Source organism: Oncorhynchus gorbuscha, unplaced genomic scaffold (assembly GCF_021184085.1).
Source record: "Oncorhynchus gorbuscha isolate QuinsamMale2020 ecotype Even-year unplaced genomic scaffold, OgorEven_v1.0 Un_scaffold_5905, whole genome shotgun sequence".
NCBI classification, from domain to species: domain Eukaryota; kingdom Metazoa; phylum Chordata; class Actinopteri; order Salmoniformes; family Salmonidae; genus Oncorhynchus; species Oncorhynchus gorbuscha.
Window position 1 is genome coordinate 1 of NW_025749614.1, and position 20,081 is coordinate 20,081.

General features: G+C 42.2%; 2 protein-coding genes and 1 long non-coding RNA gene across 4 annotated transcripts; 2 read left to right on the forward strand and 1 right to left on the reverse strand.

Moving 5' to 3' along the window:
* Nucleotides 1-2,530: 2,530 nt before the first annotated feature.
* On the forward strand, nucleotides 2,531-5,306 carry LOC124029249 (L-rhamnose-binding lectin CSL1-like; the record flags this gene model as incomplete). Its single annotated transcript, XM_046341025.1, has 6 exons — nucleotides 2,531-2,640; nucleotides 3,627-3,671; nucleotides 3,778-3,907; nucleotides 4,033-4,139; nucleotides 5,009-5,067; nucleotides 5,170-5,306. Coding segments are annotated over 5 exons (406 nt in total), but the record flags the coding sequence as incomplete, so codon positions are not given.
* Nucleotides 5,307-10,426: 5,120 nt separating this feature from the next.
* Nucleotides 10,427-17,352, reverse strand: LOC124029250 (butyrophilin subfamily 1 member A1-like). Its single transcript, XM_046341026.1, has 9 exons — nucleotides 17,077-17,352; nucleotides 16,790-16,847; nucleotides 14,734-15,099; nucleotides 14,245-14,538; nucleotides 14,027-14,119; nucleotides 13,758-13,787; nucleotides 13,388-13,423; nucleotides 13,175-13,210; nucleotides 10,427-13,070 (listed from the first exon to the last, which is right to left on the reverse strand). Exons 1-9 carry the CDS (start codon nucleotides 17,122-17,124, stop codon nucleotides 12,442-12,444), a joined length of 1,590 nt encoding a protein of 529 aa, XP_046196982.1. The 5' UTR covers nucleotides 17,125-17,352; the 3' UTR covers nucleotides 10,427-12,441.
* Nucleotides 16,582-19,456, forward strand: LOC124029251. 2 transcript variants are annotated; one of them, XR_006837749.1, is made up of 6 exons: nucleotides 16,582-16,611; nucleotides 18,142-18,290; nucleotides 18,426-18,496; nucleotides 18,689-18,795; nucleotides 18,905-18,980; nucleotides 19,155-19,456. It is a non-coding gene; the product is annotated as an uncharacterized LOC124029251 (long non-coding RNA). The 2 variants fall into 2 exon arrangements; XR_006837748.1 differs by having other exon boundaries at nucleotides 16,588-18,290.
* The last annotated feature ends 625 nt before the right edge of the window (nucleotides 19,457-20,081 follow it).

The following is a 20,081-nucleotide window of genomic DNA, read 5'->3' on the forward strand; positions in this document are numbered from 1 at the left end:
AAGGAGGTTCGATCAGGCCCGCAGGATAATTTGAAAGTGGAAAAAATGCATAAAAGACATGGAATTCATATTTTTAATTCGCTGCAATTCATGGATTATCCGCTAAGGGGCGCACTCTTTCCATCAGAGTAGAAGACAAGCCGCATCACTGAGACAGACTGAAAACAGCAGACGGTATCAATGCGCCATCTGCTGCTTGTTACGACGTTGTTAATACCTTGGTCTCTACCTCTCCGCTACACCATCATTAGCCAAAATGTCGTTATCCAAACGGAGAAAAGTAGATAAGGAGTGTAGAATTTTCAAAGAAAAATGGACCACGTCCTATTTATTTACAGAGATGCACGGAAAACCTTTGTGCTTGGTGTGTTTGCAACAAGTTTCGGTATTGAAGGAATATAATATTCGACGCCACTACGAGACTCATCACAGCGAAAAATATGACGGCTTGCAAGGACAACTGAGAAGAGATAAGATTAACGAATTGCTGGCGGGTCTGAGGAAACAGCAGTCAACTTTCATCCAGAGCCGAGAAGTCAGTGAAGCAGCGGTAAAAGCCAGCTACCTAATTGCTAGCGAAAGAGCATTAGCATCGAAGCCATATTCAGAGGTCTGAACCATCGTCAGTTTGACAAACTTCTCAGCGACAGCAACATTACCCACAGCCTGCCATACCACACTGAAGTGAGATGGTTAAGCCGAGGCGCTGTGCTGAGGCATTTCTTTGATCTACGAGAGGAAATCGGACAGTTCATGGAGAAAAAAGGAAAACCGGTGTTGGAATTACAATCTCAGGAATGGCTACGGGACCTTGCATTCTTGGTTGATATTACTGAACACTTGAACAATCTGAACAAAATGTTGCAAGGCCGCAAAAAAGTTGTCACACAGTTTTCTGACAACATACATGCATTTAAGTTGAAGCTGACTTTGTGGGAGATGCAACTGGCAAATGGCAACCCTGCTCATTTCCCCTGTCTGAGAGATGTGTGTGTGACCAGACCTGATGCGGACATGAAACGGTACAAAGACAAAATTGCAGGACTACTGCGGGAGTTTGAGAAACGTTTTCAGGTATTTGGTGAACTTGAGACAGAATTTTCAGTTTTTCGCTCACCTTTCACAGTTAAAGCTTCTGATCTGCCGGTCGAAATTCAGCTAGAGATAATTGATTTGCAGTGTGATGCAGATTTGAAGGGCAAATTTGCCTCTGTAGGTCTGGACAGATTTTATCAGTATCTACTACCAGGTTACCCCAAATTAACAGCCCTGGCTGCTAAAATTTTGTGCATGTTTGGGACAACCTACCTTTGTGAACAAATTTTCTCAGTGATGAATATCAATAAAACAAAAATGCGTTCAAGGCTCACAAACAAGCACTTAAATGACATTCTGAAAGTGACAGCTAGTCAGGACATGACACCTGGTGTTGATGCACTTGTACAGGCCAAAAGATGCCAAGTTTCAGGTACAAATACAAGTCCAGACTAGACTAACACCTTTAAAATGCTGCCTTAGATACGGTTTGCATTGAAAGAATACAGCTCTGTGAAGATGAATCCTTACTGTGGTGATTTAAAAAATGTGCACTTTAATGTTAGTCAGCAGCTTCAAAACAAAAGTTGTGTGATGGAATTCTACTGTTCATACAACTCCATAAATTTTCAGTATGTATTGTATGTGTATGTATGTTTCATGTATGAAGTTTACAGATTTACAGGACAGGCGAACACTTTCTTCATTACACATTTAAAATCACTCTCCTTAGTTTGTAAGGTGTACGCAGGGATTACATTTAGATTTTATATGCGTATGTGTAAGTGGTTTAAAAATTCATTTCTTTAAAAGTCTCATTTAATCTTAAAGTGCATTACTATATTTTTCAGTACCAATTAAAGTTTTGTGCCTTTGTACAATCAGTGGGATCAGTTGCAATGCATATTTGTGAATGATAAAAGTAAATTGCACATTTGTCTAAGGAAATATGAGGTGTTTCATGAAATGTTTTGTAAAAGGATAGTTCCTTAAATTTCAATATTTTCCTAATGTTCTTGTGCTTCTTTACACCAAAACAAAGGAAAGACATGTTATTTTGGTTATTTATAGCAGAGTATGGTATAATTTTAATGGTCCGGCCCACTTGACATCTCCCTAGGCCGTATGTGGCCCACGATGCGAAATGAGTTTGACACCCCTGATCTAACCAATCGGAATGAATGCCTGAAGTTAATCTTAGTTGTTTGTGTCCCTAAAAGCTGAACTTAACCCACGTCGCCACTAGGGGCAACGCTATTACCATTACATTTAAAGCAACTTCAAAATTTGATGTTTGGAGAAATGTGGACAAACGTCTAATTTTGCAGTGAGACTGTGAAAGCTTGTTGATCAAATCAGCATCAAGTACAAGGGCTCAGAGCGCTCAGAGGCCAACCGCTCAGACAAGCTCCAGATATCCGTTTTTACAGGTTATGTTGGAGTTATGTAGTGGCTTTGTCATGGTTCTACTGGTGTTGCTCTGTGGTTGTTCCAGGTGTGACGGGAAGCAGACGTGTGAGGTGAACATGAGAGTGAATCAAATCTCGGACCCTTGTGTCGGAACCTACAAATATCTGGACGTCACCTACATCTGCCTTCCTGCTAGTCAGTATTCTCCCTCTGGCGCTCTCCCTCTCCTGTCCAATGGGCTTGACGTTCACTTGATACCAAGCACAGGTTGTTGTTCACTGACATTATTCCACGTCTGACACCTATATTCTACTTGTACAGTGGACAACAACCTGTGTAGGGGTGTCAAGTGAACAATTACTCAATGGAAATGTGCTTGTGCATGATACAAAGTAGTCAACACTTTTTCATGAATGGAGCCCCATACTGTGTTGTCACAATCACTCCTTCCTTCCCATCTCTCTTTGATTGCTCCTCCCACCTCTCTTTGATTGCTCCTCCCACCTCTCTTCCATTCCTCCTCCCACCTCTCTTTGATTGCTCCTCCCACCTCTCTTTCATTCCTCCTCCCACCTCTCTTTGATTGCTCCTCCCACCTCTCTTTCATTCCTCCTCCCACCTCTCTTTCATTCCTCCTCCCACCTCTCTTTGATTGCTCCTCCCACCTCTCTTTGATTGCTCCTCTCATCTCTCTTTCATTCCTCCTCCCACCTCTCTTTCATTCGTCCTCCTACCTCTCTTTGATTGCTCCTCCCACCTCTCTTTGATTGCTCCTCTCATCTCTCTTTCATTCCTCCTCCCACCTCTCTTTCATTCGTCCTCCTACCTCTCTTTGATTGCTCCTCCCACCTCTCTTTCATTCCTCCTCCCACCTCTCTTTGATTGCTCCTCCCACCTCTCTTTCTTGCTCTTCATCCTTTTCCTTATCCCCCATTATCTCAACAGCAGGGCTGATGTTGTGTCTCAGCAGCAGGGCTGATGTTGTGTCTCAGCAGCAGGGCTGATGTTGTGTCTCAACAGCAGGGCTAATGCTGTGTCTCGACAGCAGGGCTGATGCTGTGTCTCAGCAGCAGGGCTGATGCTGTGTCTCGACAGCAGGGCTGATGTTGTGTCTCAACAGCAGGGCTGATGTTGTGTCTCGACAGCACGGCTGATGTTGTGTGTGTGCGTTGTGTTTTCAGAGACCAGTATCACCTGCGAGGGCTCAACCAGCTCCCTGGACTGTGGTGAGCACATGATTACACCCACAAACACCCTCACCTAACACCCCCCTCAGCCCTACCCCTGTGTAGGTAAGGGTGCAATTCAATTATTGTGTGTGTTTGTGTGTAGGTAAGGGTGTGATAAAGGTGTTTCATGCTAACTACGGCCGTAGAGACGGCTCTACCTGTTCTGCTGGACGACACGAGCTCAGCAACCAGAACTGTCTGCAACCCAAAACCCTGGACGTTGTCAAACAATGGTACTTTCTTTATCCATCTCCCCATCTCTCCTCTCTAGTTTGGGGATGTCAGTGGTGTTGAAAGTTGGTTTACAAATATCCCCCCTTGTGTGTTATAATTGTGTTATAAATGTGTAACTCTGCAGGTGTGAGGGAAAGAGTCAGTGCACTGTGGGGCTTGATCCGGTCTTCGGGGACCCCTGCTTTGGAACCTACAAATACCTGGAGGTTTCCTACACCTGTCTGAGAGGCTGTGAGTACAAAACAGCTAACAGCTAATTGCAGAAGAAGGAGATGAGGGAAGGAGAGGAGATGAGGAAGGGGATTAGATGAGGAGAGAAAAGAGAAGAGGATGGAGAGGAAGGAGAGGAGGAGATGAGGGGAGGAGATAAGGAGGGGAATGTGAGGAAAGAGAGGAGACCAGGAGAGGAAGAAGAACTGGAGACGAGGAGAGGGAGATGAAACAAGAATAAGAAGGAGAGGAGAGATGAGGAAACAAGAATAGGAAGGAGAGGAGAGATGAGGAAACAAGAATAGGAAGGAGAGGAGATAAGGAGAGGAGATGAAACAAGAAGAGGAAGGAGAGAAGATGAGGAAATGAAGAAGCTACTGTAGACTATTGAGATGATAGAGAGGAGAGGAAGCTACTGTAGACTATTGAGATGATGGAGAGGAAGCTACTGTAGACTAATGAGATGATAGAGAGGAGAGGGAGCTACTGTACTGTTAACATGATGCAGAGAAGAGGATGGAGGAGAGGAAGAAGAGGATGGAGGAGATGAAAGAGAGGAGGCGTAGAGAGGAAGGCTTTGTAGACGATTGAAATGTAGGAGAGGTGATGAAGCCACTCTAGAATATGGAGGTAATAGAGAGGAAGCCACTGTAGACTATGGAGAGAGTAGAGAGGAAGACACTGTAGACTAAAGAGATAGTAGACAGGAAGACACTGTAGACTATGGAGATAGTAGAGAGGAAGCCACTGTAGACTATGGAGATAGTAGAGAGGAAGACACTGTAGACTATGGATATAATTGAGAGGAAGACACTGTAGACTATGGAGATAGTAGAGAGGAAGACACTGTAGACTATGGGGACACACCCTCTGACTGTAACCTACCTCAGCCCCTACAGTGTAATGATGGCCTGGCTCGGCTGCTGCCACTTCCTGTCCGCCTCCATCGGTGAGTCCTGTCTACTCTACTGCTGGTCTACATATGAACCCATATTAATTGATGTGATAAACGCATGACTGAATCTTTTTATTTGTTTATTTCATTCAACAGAAGAACTTCGACTGGATGCCTGATAAATCAATTAATAAACCAATCAATAAATCAATAAATCAATGTGCAAACTAGTGACTGAAGGTTAATGTGTAGCCAGCTCATTTTCAGACCAGTGTTTTTAGAGAACACAACCCTACCTATGTTATTGATTTGGATGTCAAAAGATGTTACAATTGAAATAAAATGAACGTGAGGCAGCTGAGAAATTGACGTTTTCTTCTGAGACAGAAAAACGTTTTTCTTACCGTTTCACTATGTCAGTAGTGCCTGACTCTCGCCTGGAAGGCTATTTACACAGAATGGACATTGGTATTACACACTTCAATTGGTATTATTAAACTTTGCATTGGTATTACACATTTCAATGCTCTGGGAGAGATTATGGCCTTAGATACGAAAAAGGTGTGATTAGCAAATATATATCTATATTTATGTACAGTTGAAGTCCGAAGTCTACATACACTTAGGTTGGATTCATTAAAACTTGTTTTTCAACCACTCCACTAATTTGTGCACGACACAAGTAATTGTTCCCACAATTGTTTATAGACAGATTATTTCACTTATAATTCACTGTATCACAAATCCAGTGGGTCAGAAGTTTAAATAAACTAAGTTGACTGTGCCTTTAAACAGCTTGGAAAGTTCCAGAAAATGATGTCATGGCTTTAGAAGCTTCTGATAGGCTAATTGACATAATTTGAGTCAATTGGAGGTGTACTTGTGGATGTAATTCAAGGCCTACCTTCAAACGCAGTGCCTCTTTTCTTGACATCATGGGAAAATCAAAAGAAATCAGCCAAGACCTCAGAAAAAAAATTGTAGATCTCCACAAGTTTGGTTCATCCTGCAACAAAACTAGAGCCTTTAGGACCGGCCTTGTTGTTAGTGCTGTTAAAGTAGAGCAGCACTTTATTATGGACAGACTTCTCCCCATCTTAGCTACTGTTGTATCAATATGTTTTGACCATGACAGTTTACAATCCAGGGTTATTACAAGCAGTTTAGTCACCTCAACTTGCTCAATTTCCACATTATTTAGTACAAGATTTAGTTGAGGTTTAGTGAATGATTTTAAATATTTAGGATTCATTTAATCCTTGCCACCCACTCTGAAACTAACTGCAGCTCTTTGTTAGGTGTTGCAGTCATTTCAGTCACTGTAGTAGCTGACGTGTATAGTGTTGAGTCATCCACATACATAGACTGGCTGGCTTTACTCGAAGCCAGTGGCATGTCCTTAGTAAAGATTGATAGGTCGGCTATTTGAGCCAGTAAAGGGGGCTTTCCTATTCTTAGGCAGCGGAATTACTTTTTCTTCTTTCTTTTTCCACACCGCGTGGCCACGGCCACCCTAATTTGGTGGTCCCAGCGCGCACGACCCACGTGGAGTTCCAGGTCTCCGGTAGCCTCTGGAACTGCCGATCTGCGGCCAACAAGGCAGAGTTCATCTCAGCCTATGCCTCCCTCCAGTCCCTCGACTTCTTGGCACTGACGGAAACATGGATCACCACAGACAACACTGCTACTCCTACTGCTCTCTCTTCGTCCGCCCACGTGTTCTCGCACACCCCGAGAGCTTCTGGTCAGCGGGGTGGTGGCACCGGGATCCTCATCTCTCCCAAGTGGTCATTCTCTCTTTCTCCCCTTACCCGTCTGTCTATCGCCTCCTTTGAATTCCATGCTGTCACAGTTACCAGCCCTTTCAAGCTTAACATCCTTATCATTTATCGCCCTCCAGGTTCCCTCTGAGAGTTCATCAATGAGCTTGATGCCTTGATAAGCTCCTTTCCTGAGGACGGCTCACCTCTCACAGTTCTGGGCGACTTTAACCTCCCCACGTCTACCTTTGACTCATTCCTCTCTGCCTCCTTCCACTCCTCTCCTCTTTTGACCTCACCCTCTCACCTTCCCCCCTACTCACAAGGCAGGCAATACGCTCGACCTCATCTTTACTAGATGCTGTTCTTCCACTAACCTCATTGCAACTCCCCTCCAAGTCTCCGACCACTGCCTTGTATCCTTTTCCCTCTCGCTCTCATCCAACACCTCCCACACTGCCCCTACTCGGATGGTATCGCGCCGTCCCAACCTTCGCTCTCTCTCCCCCGCTACTCTCTCCTCTTCCATCCTATCATCTCTTCCCTCCGCTCAAACCTTCTCCCACCTATCTCCTGATTCTGCCCCCTCAACCCTCCTCTCCTCCCTCTCTGCATCCCTTGACTCTCTATGTCCCCTATCCTCCAGGCCGGCTCGGTCCTCCCCTCCCGCTCCGTGGCTCGATGACTCATTGCGAGCTCACAGAACAGGGCTCCGGGCAGCCGAGCGGAAATGGAGGAAAACTCGCCTCCCTGCGGACCTGGCATCCTTTCACTCCCTCCTCTCTACATTTTCCTCCTCTGTCTCTGCTGCTAAAGCCACTTTCTACCACGCTAAATTCCAAGCATCTGCCTCTAACCACTGTCTCGGTCAATGAAACAAGTGCATTTGTTTATGACGCCATTTTGTTTTTTATTCCTTTTTTTGTCATTTACAATATCATACTGGCACAGTGTACATAATTACTAATCGACAATAAAAAAAATGTGACTTTTTAAGTGTAAGTTTAAACTTATTAAGTGTAAAAATTCTGAAGTATTTGCTACATGTTATGTTGACATAATGCAGGAAAAACAGTAGCACTACCACAACATTACTGAAAAATAAAACCGTTGTAAAAAATGTAATATATTTTTACATTTTTTTACGAGAAACACATTCTTAACTGACACGTTACATTTTACTTGACATTATACAAATGTAGCTAATAAATGGAATTAGAAATTATGAAAGAAAAATCACAAAATATATATTTGGAAACACTCTATCAAAAATTAAAACATCCTAACTAATGTGTAAAAAATATTCCTAACGTGAAAATGTTCCTGTCATGTTTTGTCATTTATTATCTTGTCTTGTCCCTGTGCTTCCCATTCTATTCGTTTCCCTCTGCTGGTCTTATTAGGTTCTTTCCCTCTTTCTATCCCTCTCTCTCCCCCTCCCTCTCTCACTCTCTCGCTCTCTCTTCTCTCTATCGTTCCGTTCCTGCTCCCAGCTGTTCCTATTCCCCTAATCAATCATTTAGTCTTCCCACACCTGTTCCCGATCCTTTCCCCTGATTAGAGTCCCTATTTCTTCCTTTGTGTTCCGTTCCTGTCCTGTCGGTTCCTTGTCTAGAATTCACCGTGCTGTGTTTGTGTATCGCCCTGTCGTGTCGTGTTTTCCTCAGATGCTGCGTGGTGAGCAGGTGTCTGAGTCTGTCTGGTTCAAGTGCCTTCCCGAGGCAACCTGCTGTTCACCTGCTGTTCAAGATCGAGTCTCCAGTTTGTCCTCGTCATTTCGAGTGAAAGTTGTGTTTTTTGTTTGTATTTACTTTACTGGATTAAAGACTCTGTTTTCGCCAAGTCGCTTTTGGGTCCTCTTTCACCTGCATGACAGTTCCCAGACGTTCAGATTGTGTTCTCCGTCCCCTCCTGTATTCCCTGTTCACTCATGACTGCACGGCCAGGCACGACTCCAACACCAACATTAAGTTTGCAGATGACACAACAGTGGTAGGCCTGATCACCAACAGTGATGAGACAGCATAAAGGGAGGAGGTCAGAGACCTGGCAGTGTGGTGTCAGGACAACCTCGCCCTCAACTTGATCAAGACTAAGGAGATGATTGTGGACTACAGGAAAAGGAGGACCGAGCAGGCCCCCATTCTCATGGATGGGGCTGTAGTGGAGCAGGTTGAGAGCTTCAAGTTCCTTGGTGTCCACATCACCAACAAACTAACATGGTCCAAGCATACCAAGACAGCTGTGAAAAGGGCACGACAAAACCTATTCCTCCTCAGGAGACTAAAAAGATTGGGCATGCGTCCTCTCACCATCGAGAGTATGGTTGCACCATCGAGAGTATAGTTGCATCACTGCCTGATATGGCAACTGCCTGACCTCCGACCGCAAGGCACTACAGAGTGTAGTGCGAACGGCCCAGTACATCACTGGGGCCAAGCTTCCTGCCTTCAAGGACCTCTATACCAGTGTAGCTCCCTTCTGTAACCACGAGCACAACCGTTCCTTGATTTTAACTGGCGGTTTTATTCTGTAGTTTTAGTCAGAATTATCACCTTCCGTGAGAACTATAAGGTAAATGAAAAATACAGTTAAGCACACTCTTACAACCTCCTTATCTTACGAGTGACTTATTAGCTTGGTATAACTCTGAAGTGCTTACATGCATAAACAGTTTAACTGGAGCTATAACGGGTTCAGATTAAACACATGAATAAAGGAACAAATACCTCATTGGCTGCTTATTACAGAAGGGAGGAAATCAAACTTCACACTTGTTATTCCTGGCATGAATTCACACTTCATCCTAACATACACCCTTCAACCTTTATGAACTACACCCGATGACATGAAAACTTAGTTAACGCAGGATTGCCTTCCCTCCAAATGTGTGTTGCTGCAATAAGGATCCCCGTTACAACAGTATTAGCTACGTAGTTCCGCTTGCATTATCATTTCTCCCGCACAGCGGACACGTAAAAATTCAAACAAAAGACAACGACGTAACCTGTAAGTCTAACTGTCAGTTACAACCAGGCAGTGTCAAAGGAAGGCCCTAAAAATGGTCATAGACTGTTGTCTTTGCTACCGCAAAGTGGTACCGGAGCGCCAAGTCTAGGTTCAAGAGGCTTATACCCCCTGCTACTCTCTGTTATTATCTATGCATAAGTCACTTTAATAACTCTACCTACATGTATATATTACCTCAATTACCTTGACTAACCGGTCCACCGCACATTGACTCTGTACCGGTACCTCCTGTATATAGTCTCCACATTGACTCTGTACCGGTACACCCTGTATATAGTCTCCACATTGACTCTCTACCGGTACCACCTGTATATAGCCTCCACATTGACTCTGTACCGGTACCCCCTGTATATAGTCTCCACATTGACTCTGTACCGGTAAACCCTGTATATAGCCTCCACATTGACTCTGTACCGGTACATTTACATTTACATTTACCTCCTGTATATAGTCTCCACATTGACTCTGTACCGATACCCCCTGTATATAACCTCCACATTGACTCTGTACCGGTACCCCCTGTATATAACCTCCACATTGACTCTGTACCGGTACCCCCTGTATATAGCCTCACTATTGTTATTTACTGCTGATCTTAATTATTTGTTACTTATATTTCTTGTTTTTTGGGGGTATTTTTCTTAAAATTACATTGTTGAAAAAGGGCTTGTAAGTAAGAATTTCACTGTATGGTTTACATCTGTTGTATTCGGCGCATGTGACAAATACAATTTGATTTGATTTGATTGTGGCATGTTGTAAAATTTCTCAGTGTGAACACTTAATTTTTTAAATATATTTTTTATTTCACCTTTATTTAACCAGGTAGGCCAGTTGAGAACAAGTTCTCATTTACAACTGCGACCTGGCCAAGACAATTCCACAACAACTACCTAATACACACAAATCTGAGTAAAGGGATGGAATAAGAATATGTACACATATGGATGAGCAATGATCGAGTGGCATAGGCTAAGATGCAATAGATGGTATACAGATATGGTAAATAGGAGTGGCCTATTATACTCAGTAATTCATATTTTTTCCCACTAATTGGTATTTCGACCAATTACATCAGATATTTTCTCATCAGATCTTTTCAGACCTGGTCTGATTGGTCAAAACACAAAATAGTGTAAACTGAGACTCCCACAACCAGAAAACATATTGCATGCCGAGATCATCTTTTCAGATTTTTTAAATTTTAAACACGATTTGGAGATTTTTACATTAAAATGATAAAAACAGTTCTGTTAGGAATTAGATTTTTTTCAGGAGGCCTAATACATTATCAGAGGATATTGGCTACGGCCCTAGACTGCCAATATTGTTCCTCTCAGACAATATTACATTTCAAATCTCAAGCTTTCATTGACAAAATAGATCAGTTGGTGTAGCACTTGCGACGCACAGCTGAGCATAAATTGAAATAATTTGCTTTTTATTTTCCTGAACTGATGGTACCTGCATGTGATGGTCATGTTGCTTTCAAGATAAAATGGGAACTTGGGGGGAAAAAACGAGGTCAAATCATTAAGTCAATGAACTTCAAGTCGGAAAGATGGAGCCCTAGAAAGATGGCTGAAGTTTTCCAGTTGGCTGTTGAAAAAGATTTTTCCCAGTATGATTTTTTTGTTTTTCAATGCACATACTCCAGTCAGTATAATCTGATATTTTCTAGTGAGCAGTACGTTGCTCTATATTGCAAACTGTAACAGGGAAAAATCTACAGTTTCAAATGAAGTGTCACCAGATGCCTCTACCATTAAAATAATAATATTGAGAACTATAGAAAGATGCCTCTACCATTAAAATAATTATAGTGAGCAATATAGAAAGCGGATATATTGCAAGGAGCTTCTCTTTCCGTCTCCTGTTCTGCACTGCTGTGAAAAACAGGGGATGGTCAAACCAAACACCATGTAGACATCCATCTACCTACTACATCCATCCATCAACTACATCTCTCTACTACGGTACATCCATCTACCTACTACATCCATCTACTACATCCATCCATCAACTACATCTCTCTACTACGGTACATCCATCTACCTACTACATCCATCTACTACATCCATCCATCAACTACATCTCTCTACTACGGTACATCCATCAATCCACTACATCCATCTACTACATCCATCCATCTACCTACTACATCCATCCATCAACTACATCTCTCTACTACGGTACATCCATCAATCTACCACATCCATCTACTACATCCATCCATCAACTACATCTCTCTACTACGGTGCATCCATCAATCCACTACATCCATCTACTACATCCATCAATCCAATACATCCATCTACTACATCCATCCACTATATCCAGCCATCTACTACATCCATCCATCTACTATATCGCTACTACAGCCATAAATCCACTACATCCATCTACTATATCGCTACTACATCCATCCAGCCACTACATCAATCCATCACCAATCATATGTTTCCACGGTAGTCAAATCAAATCCAATTGCACTGCAGACAAAGGAGAAGAGCAAGGAGATGATGATGAATTGGACCAGTGCAGAATACTACTGTACACACCCTAATATGAAGTGCACTAGATACATAAAACAATGTGTTAATATATAGTGCTGTAGTTTTCATTGTTTTACAGACATTTAAAGACAGTCTTTGGATTCAGAAGTCTGATGATTGCGACTTTGGTTAGAAGCTAGAAGGGCATCAGTCTCAGAAGCAGACTCTTCTACAGGTTTTGTTTTATAGTGGCTAGCATCTAATATCGTCATAGGGGCTGTGTCACCTTGACCTGGGTTAAAAAGAGGAAACAGCTCCCCAATGAACATGGCTCTCACAGTGACAATCAGTTTATTGTCTTTTACGTTGATGAAAGAGAGTACTCCTTGGTCATAGTCAAAATACACCCCTAGTATCTGAGGTCTAGGATCGGCAGGAAGTAGGATGTCGGGGGCCATATTAAGCCGTAAGCCTTTCTCTTTGTATGAGGACAGGAACCAGAAACCATTGGAAGGTGTGGCTGGTACATCACCTTGTCTTTTAACAGACCCACTTGCCAGTCCAACCCACCAGGATTCTTTAACGCCTACCATCTCCTTATCCAGTCTAACCTCCCAGTAAGCATGGCTGCCCGAGGTAAAACCACATGTTCCAAGTATATAAGCATGCTCACCCGGAGGACATGGATTAGCTTTACTGTCTCTCACAATTTTACCAGTTGAACCGACTGTCAGATAGGAAGGAGCTGTCTTGAGATCCAATGTGATATCCACTGTTGAGGACAAACACAGAATCAGGAGATGCCGATGAACCGTAATAACAACAATAACGATAATAACAATCAGAATGTATCAGAAATATTTCAAAATAGATTACCTCCAGCTTGTCTCATATTCTCTATATCCACTAAATCTACACAAAAAAACAGGAACAATGTGTAAATGTTAAATGTAATTTTGTACCGTAATTATTCTGTTTTAGGGATCAATATTTGCTCTACACTCTTAGAAGTGTAGCATCTTGCATCATAAAGAAAGGCAATATCAGAATAAATTCAGATTCTCTTTGGAAAATGTCAAAATAGATTACCTTCAGGTTGTCTCATAGTCTCGATATCCACTATATCTACGCAAAAACGGGGAGAGTAGGAAAATGTTAAATGTATTCTGTACAGTAAGTATTTTGGATCAATATTTGCCATATGATAAAGAAAGACAATATCTTACATTGTGGTGACTAAATGCACAGAATATAGGTAGTGTTTATAATTTAGTGTCCATTGACTTGATGTAGTGCTAATTTAGAGTTTTAATCGTATTCTCTTACAGGATCAATGTAGGCCTAGTTGCAGTATAAAATGCCACAACATTTAGGACACGTGGTTATAAAGTTAAGCATTGAAAATCAAATCATGAACACTGACATTGAAAAGTGTGATGTGGATAAATAGATTCCTTACCTCCTTTAGGCACATGTGTTGATTTGTTTCCTGAAAAGCAAAACACACATGAGTTTTCAATCGAATCATAGGAGGGATAAAGGTGGCATTAGGAGATGTCTTGGTGACTTGCCTAATGTTGTCTCCGGTAGCTAATCCAAATATGGTGGAAAGAGGATTCAATACCCTCTTAGGCTCAAGTTCAAATGTGACCCAGTCTTAACATTTCCATGGCATTGTATGCTTATCAATATATAGTATAACTATCAAAACCAAAACATAGCCCTGACCTCTCTTTTTGTAGAGCACACCGATGAAGACAACGGACAGGAGCAGAAGCAGAGCTAAAATGATGACAGCTGTTAGCAGTCCTGATGAAGTCTCTGAAAGTGGAAAGAAGGTATCCCTTATTTAATTCAACAAACTGGTGGACACACACACCTTGTGATAGTTTCCAGATCAGCATATGCTCATTGCAGAAAGAGTCACGGTTATTATCATTATTGACCTGGTACAGCCGCAACGTCCCGTAGGTCCACTCTTCCCTCCATCTCCTCCCCTTCAGACAGAACCAGAGAACAGGATACCCAGGGAGCACTGGAGGGGGAAGAGAGGACCCAGCTGTGGGCAGACACCAGACCATGGGCACCACTGCTGTAGTCCAGCTTCTCAGGTTTCAGAGTCTGCCTCCCATCTGACCACTGTAGCCTGGGCCTTGGCTTCCATCCATGGGAAACACAGCTCACATTCACAGAGTCAGCATCTGTTCTGACTGCTGAGAGGAGAGGAGGGGTGCCCCTCACTGGGAATGAGATTAAGTGCACATTAAGGAGGAGGAGATTAAAGTCTCAAATAAAAAATAATATTTTTTTTTTACCTTGGCTAATTCAACTATTTGTGAAAGAATGATGGAGAAAGAATGATGGAGAAAGAATGATGGATATCATTTCATTTCTGTAGCATCATTCCTGGATATGTTTTGCTTGAATGAACTCACCAGTCACATTGAGAAAGACACTGGCAGTCCCATAGTCCTGGTTACTGCTGACGTAACACACATACTCCCCTTGGTCTCTCAGAGTGACATTAACCAGCTTCAAGGTCACATCCCCTCCCTTCAGCCCTTGTGACGTAACCTCCCGGAGCCCCAGGGAGCTGCGGCCCACGTATTGGGACTGCTGTGATGCTTCCTGGATCTTCCTCTCTCTGTAGTGCAAGACCGGGTTGTCGAAATCTTTGGGCCGGTACCAACGCACCTCCAGGCCCTCTGCGTTCATGGAAAGGGTGAGCCAGCATGGCATGGTGGCAACATGTCCCAACCGTGCCGAGACTGGATCCACGGGTACCGAACACGTGAACATTTCTGATAGAAGAAGGATTTCAAACTATCACCAATTTGTAAGTCGCTCTGGATAAGAGCGTCTGCTAAATGACTTAAATGTAAAATGTAATCACCATCTTATGATTACACTGTTTTACTTTGTTTTAACTTGGTGAGTTTAAAATGTCAAAAGTCATAAAGTTATTATTATTATTACTAAAAGCCCCAGAAATGTGTTGTTTGTTTTTTGTCAAATACATCTCAAGGCACCTCCAAAATTTAGCCTAGAATGCATTTGTGGTCTGGTATCCAAAGATCCGATATCTTCAAATCTGTAATATCCATGGGAAAACCTGTAGCCTTGTAAATACCAGACTGATTCACACTGCAGATACAACATCAATATTAGTTTGCGGGATCAGGCGGCTTTGCAAAGCTAGAAAACTGTCACTAGATACCACAGCCACAAAGTTATAAACCCTGCCTAACACCGTACCCGAACCTGCCGCGCGCCATCGTGAGCAAATTGATTTTGTCCCCCCACACCGAACGAGATCAAGACACGCAGGTTAAAATATCAAAACTAACTCTGAACGAATTACATTAATTTGGGGACAGGTAAAAAAGCATTAAACATTTATGGCAATTTAGTCTGCTAGCTTGCATTTGCTAGCTAATTTGTCCTATTTAGCTAGCTTGCTATTGCTAGCTAATTTGTCCTGGGATATGAACATTGAGTTTTTATTTTACCTGAGATGCAACAAGGAAGGTCCTCTACTCCGACAATTAATCCACACATAAACCGGTCAACAGAATCGTTTCTAGTCATCTCTCCCCCTTCCAGGATTTTCTTCTTTGGACTTATATGGTAATTGGCAACTAACTTTCTTTATTATTATTATTTTTATATATATATATAAAAAATAATATATATATATTTATTTTTATGTATTCATAATACAGATCAACAACTTACATTGCTACATCATGCAAAACAAAACGCAGGCACTAACAATAAAATACTAAAACATGCAAAAAATATCAATTAAATAATACAAATAAACCATTCTAGTGCAATTGTAATCACGCTGAAAAAATCTCATTGGCAAATAACTTTCATAAAAGGTTTATTACCACCACTGATGTCTTTCAGTCACACAGGAGGGTATAACCAATGAGGAGAAGGCAGATGGGTATCTGCTTCTATAAACCAATGAGGAGAAGGCAGATGGGTTCTGCTTCTATAAACCAATGAGGAGAAGGCAGATGGGTGTCTGCTTCTATAAACCAATGAGGAGAAGGCAGATGGTATCTGCTTCTATAAACCAATGAGGAGAAGGCAGATGGGTGTCTGCTTCTATAAACCAATGAGGAGATGGGACATGGGTATCTGCTTCTATAAACCAATGAGGAGAAGGCAGATGGGTGTCTGCTTCTATAAACCAATGAGGAGATGGGAGAGGCAGGACTTTCTGCGCGATCAGCGTCACAAATAGAACTGACTACTGTTCTTTCCCTTGGCAACGCAGACCATCGTTGGCGCGCGCGAGCAGTGTGGGTGCAATAATTGAATAATTATATGTCGGTGTGACGGGAAGGAATTGCGCCGGTAAAAGATTCCAAAAATAGGCCTATACAAATACAGTAATTAGTCTATTACAGTTCCATTATTGAATCGTTGTTATAATTCAGTAAAGATTTTAAACCGCCACTACTAGTCTTGGCTACTCACCAGAAGTGGCAGTGGAGAGACACACACCCCAAGCTGCCAATATGTACAACCACATAACCTGAAAAGAATGAAAAATTGTTAATGTCACTATATTGAAATCCTGCCTATCGTTCGCGGGCACATATTACTTTCACCTTCAAATAGCAATCTAAAATATATTGATTGGGCTATGGTCGATCGTGCAAAAATCATTTAAATACTGTAATTCCGCAATAGTTTATTACAAATTCGACAAAGGTAAACCACATTACGCCACGAGGTACCTTTAAAAGCGAAGGTCTACTTACTGTATACAGGGCCCTCGAGCTGTTTTTTTCAATAACGCAAGGTGGCATGTCGTGCGTAAAATCTCTGAAAAATCACGACATCCAAATGAAGTCGGGAAATATTAGTTCAGAAAATAATGATTACAATCCTTTATCATATATCTCAATCACACTTATGCGAATAACTAGACCTGATCTAGCTAGACCTGATCTGTAGAACAATAAATGTGCTGTGCCTATTTGTCGCAGTTTTCTTTCACTTTCGAATTTGTTCAAATGTACTGTAGACTTTCAGAACTAACCCAATATAGATATGGAACGCCGTTTGGGTCTTTGCATGTGAACAAAGATACACGTCAAATATTACTATTTGACACGTAAAATAAGCGTTTCATTTCAAATAACACCATTTTATTATAGAATGTTGTATGGAACGCCGTTTGGGTCTTTGCATGTGAACAAAGATACACGTCAAATATTACTATTTGACACGTAAAATAAGCGTTTCATTTCAAATAACACCATTTTATTATAGAATGTTGTATGGAACGCCGTTTGGGTCTTTGAGTGTCAAAAGAACATTCACTCATAATCAGAAAAAATAACTATTGTAACACTATGTACATATTGTTGTACAGTTGAACGATGAGGTATAAGGCCATTTATATCTACAGTATGTATTAAATGAACATCAATTTTACATTCGGATGGGTTATAGGCAGAAAGACTAACTCTGGTGTGAAATAACACCTTCAATTCAATTCGTTTTTTTAAAATCCAAGTTCAAATCTCGAGCTGACAAGGTCGTTCTGCCACCTGAACAGCAGGGGTTAACCCACTATTCCAAGGCCGTCATTGAAAATAAGAATTTGTTCTTAACTGATTTGCCTAGTTAAATAAAGTTAAAATAAAATTAAAATAAAAAAGCAATTATGGTCATTCCAACTGCCCTTAACTAAGTGTCTTTGGTAGACGGAAAGGGTGAAAGAGAGAGGTGGGAAGAGAGTGAAAGACAGAGAGAGATGGGGGAGAGAGAAACAGAAAGTGGTGCAAAATTACTTAGACTCTTGTCTTCGAACTTGTTAGGCAATCACATGTGCTTACAAGGATGGCCAGTCTCATAGGAGGGTGATTTTTAACTGAGGAGAAGATGGAGTGAAGTGCTTGATTGCCAAAATCAACATAACTCTTCTTTTGACAATTGGCATGGGATTGTCAAGAATGTGGACAGCTGGGTAAGTGAAATAACATTTTGTTTATCAATCACATTCTATTATATCTGAAATGGTTCTGATTTCATATCAGAGAGAACATAATATTTCAATTTGTCACCTTGTGCTTAAAAGTCAGTACCCTGTCTCGTCTGACAGGAGTTTGAGAGGGTGAAGACTGTGGCGTAGAATTTGAAGCGCATCAGTTGTTTCACCATGGCACATGATCGGTAAGTATCACAGTTCAAATTTTGCACTGATACGTCGCTTTATTTGAGTACTCACCATATCGCCTGCTGTATGGACGGGAGATGCAGCTGTTGACTGAGGTGAACAACGCAATTGTAAATACAATTATTGTATATACTGTAATATTTCAAATTTGTGATTGACTTAGTGTTGTTTGTCTATTGCTATTTTAGTATGACGTACTTTCAAATCACTGAAACTCGATGCGATGGAAGTTGTCGAACCAGATCAGAACGCCTTCGAGGACAACCTTCAGGCACAGGATGAGAAGCATGAGGAGGTTGTCCGCTGTTAATTTATTTATTTTTCTGACCCTCCAAGAAATATGTGAGAGATCTATTTGTAATAATATGACACATAAATTGCATATATTTCTATTATCAATCAAGGTGAGATTGAACAAGGACAAGGTGCTGGAGAAACAGAAGGAGAGCCTCCAGAGGAGAATCAAGAAATTACAGACAGGTATCCTTTATTTTTTGTCTGCTATTAACAATATTGCATGTCTAATCAAACATGTATATTAAATCATTCAATAACTGTATTTCTACATACCTGATCAACCTGTAACCGGTGTGTTTCCTTGTTTACGTCTCTGTCTCCTCTCCTGTTCCCTTTAACTCTGCTCCTGTTCCCCAGGACCTAGGGGTTCTGCCCAACACACAGACGTGGATCCACCTGATGTCCTCCATTACCTGGTCTCCAGAACCTAGGGGTTCTGTCCAACACCCAGACGTGGATCCACCTGATGTCCTCCATTACCTGTTCTCCAGGACCTAGGGGTTCTGTCCACCACCAAGACGTGGATCCACACCCAGACGTCATCCTGTCTGGGTTGGCGCCCCCCCCTTGGGTTGTGCCATGGCGGAGATCTTTGTGGGCTATACTCAGCCTTGTCTCAGGATGGGTAAGTTGGTGGTTGAAGATGTCCCTCTAGTGGTGTGGGGGCTGTGCTTTGGCAAAGTGGGTGGGGTTATATCCTTCCTATTTGGCCCTGTCCGGGGGTGTCCTCGGATGGGGCCACAGTGTCTCCTGACCCCTCCTGTCTCAGCCTCCAGTATTTATGCTGCAGTAGTTTATGTGTCGGGGGGCTAGGGTCAGTTTGTTATATCTGGAGTAATTCTCCTGTCCTATTCGGTGTCCTGTGTGAATCTAAGTGTGCGTTCTCTAATTCTCTCCTTCTCTCTTTCTTCCTCTCTCTCGGAGGACCTGAGCCCTAGGACCATGCCCCAGGACTACCTGACATGATGACTCCTTGCTGTCCCCAGTCCACCTGACCGTGCTGCTACTCCAGTTTCAACTGTTCTGCCTTGTTATTATACGACCATGCTGGTAATTTATGAACATTTGAACATCTTGGCCATGTTCTGTTATAATCAACACTCGGCACAGCCAGAAGAGGACTGGCCACCCCACATAGCCTGGTTCCTCTCTAGATTTCTTCCTAGGTTTTGGCCTTTCTAGGGAGTGTTTCCTAGCCACCGTGCTTCTACACCTGCATTGCTTACTGTTTGGGGTTTTAGGCTGGGTTTCTGTACAGCACTTTGAGATATCAGCTGATGTACG

Excerpts from the sequence above, each read along its gene's own strand:
- LOC124029250 (XM_046341026.1), bottom strand. The coding sequence starts at position 17,124 with ATGCCACCTTGCGTTATTGAAAAAAACAGCTCGAGGGCCCTGTATACA. Across the intron at positions 15,100-16,789 it reads TCTCTCCACTGCCACTTCTG|AAATGTTCACGTGTTCGGTA; the intron begins GTGAGTAGCCAA and ends TTCTTCTATCAG. Across the intron at positions 13,788-14,026 it reads TGTGCTCTACAAAAAGAGAG|GAAACAAATCAACACATGTG; the intron begins GTCAGGGCTATG and ends TTTGCTTTTCAG.